This window comes from Bombina bombina, chromosome 7 (genome assembly GCF_027579735.1).
Source record: "Bombina bombina isolate aBomBom1 chromosome 7, aBomBom1.pri, whole genome shotgun sequence".
Taxonomy (NCBI): Eukaryota; Metazoa; Chordata; class Amphibia; order Anura; family Bombinatoridae; genus Bombina; species Bombina bombina.
The window spans coordinates 190050620-190059707 of NC_069505.1; the positions used below are offsets into that span (position 1 = coordinate 190050620).

At 38.8% G+C, this 9088-nt stretch overlaps 1 protein-coding gene across 1 annotated transcript in view; it reads right to left on the minus strand.

Moving 5' to 3' along the window:
• B4GALNT4 (beta-1,4-N-acetyl-galactosaminyltransferase 4) overlaps window positions 1–7858 on the minus strand; it is a 188568-nt gene extending 180710 nt beyond the window's left edge. Inside the window, exons 1-2 of the mRNA XM_053720514.1 lie at window positions 7364–7858; window positions 5156–5256 (exon numbers count right to left, since the gene is read on the minus strand). Of these exons, the coding sequence (XP_053576489.1) occupies window positions 5156–5256; window positions 7364–7514 (252 nt within the window). The 5' untranslated portion in view covers window positions 7515–7858. The remainder of the gene's footprint in view (window positions 1–5155; window positions 5257–7363) is intronic.
• Window positions 7859–9088: the final 1230 nt, after the last annotated feature.

Consider the following 9088-nt stretch of genomic DNA (forward strand, 5'->3'; position numbering starts at 1 on the left):
GTCCCCTGAGCGGGAGGTGAAGGGTCTGACACGTGGGGAGAGTTAGTCGGCATAACTTCCCCCTCGACAGAACCCTCTGGTGATAATTCTTTTATAGATAAAGACTGATTTTACAGACTTTACTGTTTAAGGTGAAATCAATACATTTAGTACACATTCTCCTATGGGGCTCCACCATGGCTTTCAAACATAATGAACAAGTAGGTTCCTCTGTATCAGACATGTTTAAACAGACTAGCAATGAGACTAGCAAGCTTGGAAAACACTTTAAAACAAGTTTACAAGTAATATAAAAAACGTTACTGCGCCTTTAAGAAACACAAATTTTCCCAAATTTTGAAATAACAGTGAAAAAATGCAGTTACACTAACAAAATTTTTACAGTCTATGTAAGAAGTTAGCAGAGCATTGCACCCACTTGCAAATGGATGATTAACCCCTTAATACCAAAAACGGAATAACAAATGACAAAAACTTTTTTAAACAGTCACAACTGCCACAGCTATACTGTGGCTTTTGACCTCCCTCAATACGACTTTTGAAGCCTTTTGAGTCCTTCAGAGAAGTCCTGGATCATGCAGGAAGAAGCTGGATGTCTGTGTCTGTAATTTTTGCTGTGCAAAAAAACCCGCTAAAATAGGCCCCTCCCACTTATATTACAACAGTGGGAAGCCTCAGGGAACTGTTTCTAGGCAAAATTCAAGCCAGCCATGTGGAAAAAACTAGGCCCCAATAAGTTTTATCACCAAACATATGTAAAAAAACGATTAAACATGCCAGCAAACGTTTTAAAATACACTTTTATAAGAGTATGTATCTCTATTAATAAGCCTGATACCAGTCGCTATCACTGCATTTAAGGCTTTACTTACATTACTTCGGTATCAGCAGCATTTTCTAGCAAATTCCATCCCTAGAAAAATATTTTAACTGCACATACCTTATTACAGGAAAACCTGCACGCTATTCCCCCTCTGAAGTTACCTCACTCCTTAGAATATGTGAGAACAGCAAAGGATCTTAGTTACTTCTGCTAAGATCATAGAAAACGCAGGCAGATTCTTCTTCTAAATACTGCCTGAGATAAACAGTACACTCCGGTACCATTTAAAAATAACAAACTTTTGATTGAAGAAATAAACTAAGTATAAAACACCACAGTCCTCTTACGACCTCCATCTTAGTTGAGAGTTGCAAGAGAATGACTGGATATGGCAGTGAGGGGAGGAGCTATATAGCAGCTCTGCTGTGGGTGATCCTCTTGCAACTTCCTGTTGGGAAGGAGAATATCCCACAAGTAATGGATGATCCGTGGACTGGATACACTTAACAAGAGAAAAAGCAGTGTTCAGCTCTTAACGCAGCCCTTATTGTTTCCTATGGGGAAAGAAAAAAATATGTCTGCACCTAACACCCTAACATGAACCCCGAGTCTAAACACCCCTAACCTTACACTTATTAACCTCTAATCTGCCGCCCCCAACATCGTCGCCACCTGCATTTTACTATTAACCCCTAATCTGCCGCTCCGGACACCGCCGCAACCTACATTATCCCTATGAACCCCTAATCTGCTGCCCCTAACATCGCCGACACCTATATTATATTTATTAACCCCTAATCTGCCGCCCCCAACGACGCCGCCACCTACCTACAATTATTAACCCCTAATCTGCCGACCGGACATCGCTGCCACTATAATAAATGTATTAACCCCTAAACCGCCGCACTCCCGCCTTGCAAACACTATAATACATTTTATTAACCCCTAATCTGCCCTCCCTAACATCGCCGCCACCTACCTACAATTATTAACCCCTAATTTGCCGCCCCCAACGTCGCTGCTAATAAAGTTATTAACCCCTAAACCTAAGTCTAACCCTAACACCTCCATAAATTAAATATAATTTATATAAAATTACTACAATTCAATAAATTAATCCTATTTAAAACTAAATACTTACCTATAAAATAAACCCTAATATAGCTACAATATAAATAATAGTTACATTGTAGCTATTTTAGGATTTATATTTATTTTACAGGCAACTTTGTATTTATTTTTCTAGGTACAATAGCTATTAAATAGTTAATAACTATTTAATAACTACTTAGTTAAAATAATTACAAAATTACCTGTAAAATAAATCCTAACCTAAGCTACAAATACACCTAACACTACACTATCAATAAATTAATTAAATAAATTAACTACAATTATCTAACATAAAATACAATAAAATAAACTATATTACAAAAAAAACAAACACTAAATTACAAAAAATAAAAACATAGTACAAGAATTTTAATCTAATTACACCTAATCTAAGCCCCCTAATAAAATAAAAAGCCCCCCAAAATAATAAAATTCCCTATCCTAAACTAAATTACAAAGTAATCAGCTCTTTCACCAGCCCTTAAAAGGGCTTTTGCGGGGCATTGCCCCAAAGTAATCAGCTCTTTTACCTGTAAAAAAAACCCAAATACAATACCCCCCCCCCCAACATTACAACCCACACACCCATACTCTAAAACACACCCGATCCCCCCTTAAAAAAATCTAACACTACCCCATTAAAGATCACCCTACCTTGAGCCGTCTTCAGCCAGCTGGGCACCGATGGGACAGAAGAGGACATCCGGACCGGCACAAGTCTTCATCCGATCCGGCCAGAAGTCTTCATCAGATCGGGGCATAAGAGGTCCTCCATCCAGCAGAAGTCTTCATCCAGGCGGCATCTTCTATCTTCATCCATCCGGTGTTGTCCACGTTCAAGACATCCGACGCGGAGCATCCTCTTCTTTCCGACAACTAACGACGAATGAAGGTTCCTTTAAATGACGTTATCCAAGATGGCGTCCCTCGAATTCCGATTGGCTAATAGGATTCTATCAGCCAATCGGAATTAAGGTAGGAAAAATCTGATTGGTTGATTTAATCAGCCAATCGGATTGAAATTCAATCTGATTGGCTGATTGGATCAACCAATAGAATTGACCTCGCATTCTATTGGCTAATCCAATCAGCCAATCAGATTGAACTTCAATCCGATTGGCTGATTAAATCAACCAATCAGATTTTTCCTACCTTAATTTGAGGGACGCTATCTTGGATGACGTCATTTAAAGAAAATTATAGAATGGATGGGATGGCGCTAAAAAAAGTTGGATAAAACACCACACCTATTTATAAAGTCATTTAAAGGAACCTTTATTCGTCGGAAAGATGAGGATGCTCCGTGTCTGATGTCTTGAAGATGGACCCGCTCCGCGCCGGATGGATGAAGATAGAAGATGCAGCTTGGATGAAGACTTCTGCCCCGATCGGATGAAGACTTGTGCCGGTCCGGATGTCCTCTTCTGTCCCATCGGTGCCCGGCTGGCTGAAGAAAGATCAAGGTAGGGTGATCTTCAATGGGGTGGTGTTAGGTATTTTTAAGGGCGGGGGGGGGGTATTGTATTTGGGGGGTTTTTTTACAGGTAAAAGAGCTGATTACTTTGGGGCAATGCCCCGCAAAAATCCCTTTTAAGGGCTGGTAAAAGAGCCGATTACTTTGTAATTTAGTTTAGGATAGGGAATTTTATTATTTTGGAGGACTTTTTTATTTTATTAGGGGGCTTAGATAAGGTGTAATTAGATTAAAATTCTTGTAATTTTTTTATTTTTTGTAATTTAGTTTATTTAATTGAATTTTATGTTAGATAATTGTAGTTAATTTATTTAATTTATTTATTGATAGTGTAGTGTTAGGTGTATTTGTAACTAAGGTTAGGATTTATTTTACAGGCAATTTTGTAATTATTTTAACAAGGTAGCTATTAAATAGTTATTAACTATTTAATAACTATTGTACCTAGTTAAAATAAATACAAAGATGCCTGTAAAATAAATATAAATCATAAAATAGCTACATTGTAACTATTAATTATATTGTAGCTATAAGGGTTTATTTTATAGGTAAGTATTTAGTTTTAGGGTTAGACTTAGGTTTAGGGGTTAATAACTTATAGTAGCGTCGACGTTGGGGACAGGAGATTAGGGGTTAATAATTGTAGGTAGGTGGCGGCAATGTTAGGGAGGGCAGATTAGGGGTTAATAAAATTTATTATAGTGTTCGTGAGGAGGGAGTGTGGCGGTTTAGGGGTTAATACATTTATTACAGTGGTGGCGATGTACGGTCGGCAGATTAGGGGTTAATAAGTGTAGGTAGGTGGCGGCTACATTGGGTGCAGCAGATTAGGGATTAATAAATATAATGTAGGTGTCGGTGATGTTAGGGGCAGCAGATTAGGGGTTAATAGGTATAATGTTGGTGGCGGCGATGTCCGGTCAGCAGATTAGGGTTTAAATAATTTTATTATAGTGTTTGTGATGTGGGGGGGCCTCGGTTTAGGGGTTTATAGGTAGTTTATGGGTGTTAGCGTACTTTAGTTGAGAGCTTTATGTTCCGGTGTTAGCCCATAAAGCTCTTAACTACTGACTTTTAAATGCAGTAGGAGTCTTGGAGGTAGAGGCTGTATCGCTCACTTCTTCCAAGACTTGTAATACCAGCGTTAGCCAAATCCCATTAAAAAGATAGGATACGCAATTGACGTAAGGGGATTTGCGGTATGGAAAAGTCGCGGAAAAAAAAGTGAGTGGTACACCTGTACCTGCCTGACTCGTAATACCAGCGGGCGTAAAAAGCAGCGTTAGGACCCCTTAACGCTGCTTTTTAAAGCGAACGCAGATTTGTAATCTAGGTGTATATGTGCACTACAAGGGGGGGGGAATAGACTGAACTTGTGGAATGTTTACTTATAACGGAAATTATACGGTTTGCCTTTAATTTCAGCAATAACATTTTTATTTATCAAGATCTTTCATTTTTATAATCTTGGACTTTTTAGAGATTTTAAAAAGGGACTTGGATTTTTATTTTCATTTTTTTTAAATTCATTTTTATATTGCGGGCATGATAATTTACCCTTGTTTTGATGTTTTGTATATTGACAATTGCCTTTATTATGTTTTAGTTTAATTTATTAAAAAATTTAACAGATACATTTATTGTGAACGTCTTTCACCTAAGCTGCTGATCTTTTTCTGTTTGAGCTATAAATAGCAGCCTTGGGAGTCTTTAGGATGTTAGACAAAATCATCTTTATTTCTCACCGTTGGGAGCTCTTCACTGGAATCTCCCACCTGAAAATGGAGGGGTGCCTGAGCGCGTCCTTGTCTTTGTGCGGTGTCTGTCCCCTCCACTCGCTCTCCATCTAGAAGAGGGGGGGGGGGAAAAGTGATCCAGTTTTAGAAAATTACTGTTATGCAGGTGACACTAAAGAAGTAGCTAAATCGATTTTCAGAAACTATAGGGTTAAAAGAACAAAGATGGGTTGGTCTCTGGTATAAAATCTAGGGGGGGTGAAGGTTTTCAGGCCAAGGGTGTGGAGTATGTGATGGGAATTACATTCTGTAGCGCTAATGTATCAGACATCATGTCAGAGATAGGAGATGCCAGATTAAGTAAAAAGGGTTAAGCATTCAGCAGTGCCGGAATCAATGAGGCTGCACAAAAGGGCAGTCTCTTCCTGGCATTTAGAGAGCGTGCCCAGACTAAATAGAGACTGCTCTGAATGGAATCCTTTCATCTCATGCTCTCCCATTTCTAGCCATGGAAACCTAAACTAGCAAACCTCATTAGCTGTTTGCAGCCAAAATCTGAACCAGCTAGAAACAAGCAGTCCCTCGAGCAGTCAGTGGAAGCCCCAGCCAGAGAACACAGCAGCTCTTTACTGGCAACCCTAGAAAAACACTGCTAGGAACACAGCCTCACAGGGAAAAACAGTAAACCCTTAAAGTAGACTCTGCAAGGAAGAATTCTATAGAGCTGGTCATTTGTAGGGAAGGGTCCCATGTCTAGCACACAGCTAAGTGTAAATCACTGTCAGGGAACTATGTAACATGATACAACATCAATCAGTAGCGTTACTGTATATTACTGCAGTCATATAAATTAGAGGGCACTCTCAAGGGTGGGGTAACTGGGACACTATCCCCCTGTAAAGTGTCTGCCCCTCAAACATTATCATCCCTCTCACTATAGTGAGAAGTTGAGCCCCTCTGCTAACTGTGTGACTCCTATATAGGGGAGAAGTCCCTGCGCATAACAGTTTTGTCAGAGATGAGCAACATGCAGCTGCTAAAGCAACAACTTGCAGCAGGGTGAAGTAACAAGACATTCTCCTGACTTACCCCCACCAAAAAGGGAATCCACAAGTTTCACCTCCGCCCCACAACAGCTCTTCTGCCAGCTGGAAGGTCTGTGTGTGACTCACAAAGCAGGGTGAGGAGCCCTCTGCAAAGAGATCTAATTAGGAGTAACAGATCCCAAAACGAGCTCTTTGCAACTCTATAATACACTGTCAGCAAGTTGTTTAGCTTTACACACTGCTTCTTTATAGAAAGGACCCTCATGCAGTATTAAACACACATTTTCTCCAGCAGATTCTTTTATAACATTGTATATTATATAGTTCCTAGTCCATCTCCTCTATTATTTACTACCCTTTGTCAACATCATCTGTTGAGGCTCAAGCATTAAGTTCTGCAAAGAATATCTATAAAAACACCTCACAAGAGATAATAACAATCATTTATGAGTGATGCAGAACAGACTAGGTCTCTCCAATACAAAATATGCAATGACACAAAATATGAGGTCATTACAGCTCTGGCAAACAATGTCACTGTTCACTGAAGTCCTTCAGATACCTACAGGTCATTTTCCTTACTTAGGCATAAGGGTATCTGCAGCAAACCCCATAATAATTATTGCTGTGTGTGCACAAGCACAGGCTATACTAAACCCAGAGCCTAACTCCAGAAGTCAGGAAGCAACAGCCCCAACACATTTATCTCACAACACTTAGCATTCCTCTACATATATCTATATAGCAGGACAAGTGCTTTACTGCCTGTGTACATATATCTGCGGCTGGGGGTACTTGGGTCATAAGTAAGGAGTATTCTGGGGCCTGCCTTCAATATTAGAGCTGATGCAGATTAAGAAAAGGTACAGAAACATATCATCGATGGAGAAATGTGTCACTGCAAAATATTATATAATATATATTATTCCATGAAGAAATGTGCCATTTAAAATGTATCATTATCAGCAATACTATATGTTTTAAATTCCTGAATTAATAAAACTATATCTGATTCCTATACGTTTGCTCTGGTTCATTTTTTTTTTAAGATTTGTTTTTTTAAATAATTATTCTGTGATGTAGTTTGGGGTAGATAACATATGAGAAAAGGTTAAGAAACATTGCTTTACTGGACAAGGGAAGAGTTAAGTGTACACCGCATGTTAATTACCTCTGCTATAACCAAAGGGCAGCCGGAGTAATTTGCCCTGTCTGGTGAGGCTGATGTGCAGGTAAGTGACCCAGAGAGCAGAGGTGAGTAGCACCAGCAGCAGCAGCAGCTTGAATTGCCTACGAATCTTCTTCAATGGCAACCACGGCATCCTGCTGGCACCATCACCAGGCACCACGAGGGGGCCGGGGGCAGGGCACCCTCACAAACTGGTCAAGCCCATCCAGCCCAAGAGACTGTATTGTAGTTAGTTGTGGGAAATAGAAAAATAGAAAGGGAAGAGCCCAGGATAATATAATGGCTGGGAAACTGAAGCAGATACACAGTCATTCAGCTAACGAGATTAAATAGCTCATGTTTCCCAGAGAACAAATTGTACAAAAAATATATTCCACAAATGTACAGGAAGGGACTCTCAAATTATAAATAAATAGTTCTAGACCCAAAGCACTTCTAAGGGACATGTATTGAGGAACTTGCCCATACTACACTGGGTGCCCCCATGACACCTGCACCCCGGTCCCCCAGAACATCCAGTGATCTGGCCACACGTTGAAATCTGAAAAGAAGACAAATGTAACTGAGCATATTGACACTAATTAACACTCATCAGACACATAGAGGGAACAGCAGCACTGCTTGACACAGTATCACATGGACAGGATCCTACCATTCAAATATACAAAACTGGATAGACACAGCTACAGCCCAAATTACAGTCCACCAAACAGTTTACATTGAAAAAGTTATAAATCCAATGTGTTCATATTAGTTGTTATCACATAGATAAAGACAATTTAAACATTTTATTATTTGAGTATTATATGAACCAATATACATTGTATGTGTCAAATGATTTCTCATGAAGGGACAAACTGTTTAACTGATCATACAGATAAACATAAGTTCTAATATTTCTTCTACAATTTCTTTATATCTAAATAAAGAACTACATCAGCATGCACTTGTGGAAAAGAGCGAAGTGTAACTAAAGGAGACAGAAAAAATTGGGAAATTTGATAAAAAAAAAAAAAGTTCCTGCTTACTTCTGTTATTATTTAAATTGTGTCCTTTCTGAATCATGAAAAGTTTAAAGGGACATAGCAGTGTAAAAATAAATGCTGTAGAGTTTTATATGAAAGCAACAGAGCAATCATAAAACACTCCAGATGTTTAACTCCTACAAAAAGTATTAAAAGGACATTAAATACTTTGAGATGTTAATGTAAAATGATAAATATTATATAAGGAAATGCAATATACTTTCATTATTTTGTCCCCTTTTCCTCTAATTCCATTCTGAAATTGTGAGATTTTCAGTTTCAGTTAGAAATGTTGTATTCCACACAGCCATTGGCTATACACTCTAGTGACCTATTTATAAATATCCCTAATTGGCCACAGCAGAGAAGGTAACCTAAGTTACAACATGGCAGCTCCCATTGTTTTATAGACACTAAAACTTTACACTTATTTTGTCAATATTGAAACAGCTAAAGAAACTTTATAAAATATATCTACATGTTATTCTCAGACTAGCCTCTTTTTGAATGCATCATTCTATTTAACATTCATTAGTGTTTAATGTCCCTTTAACCTCATAGTTAAAATCAGCTCTAGGGTAGCAAAGCACTACAGGCAACTAGCTGAGCACATTTTGTGAGCCAATGGCACGAGATGTGTGTAGCCACCAATCATCAACTAGTTCCCAGTAGCACATTGCTG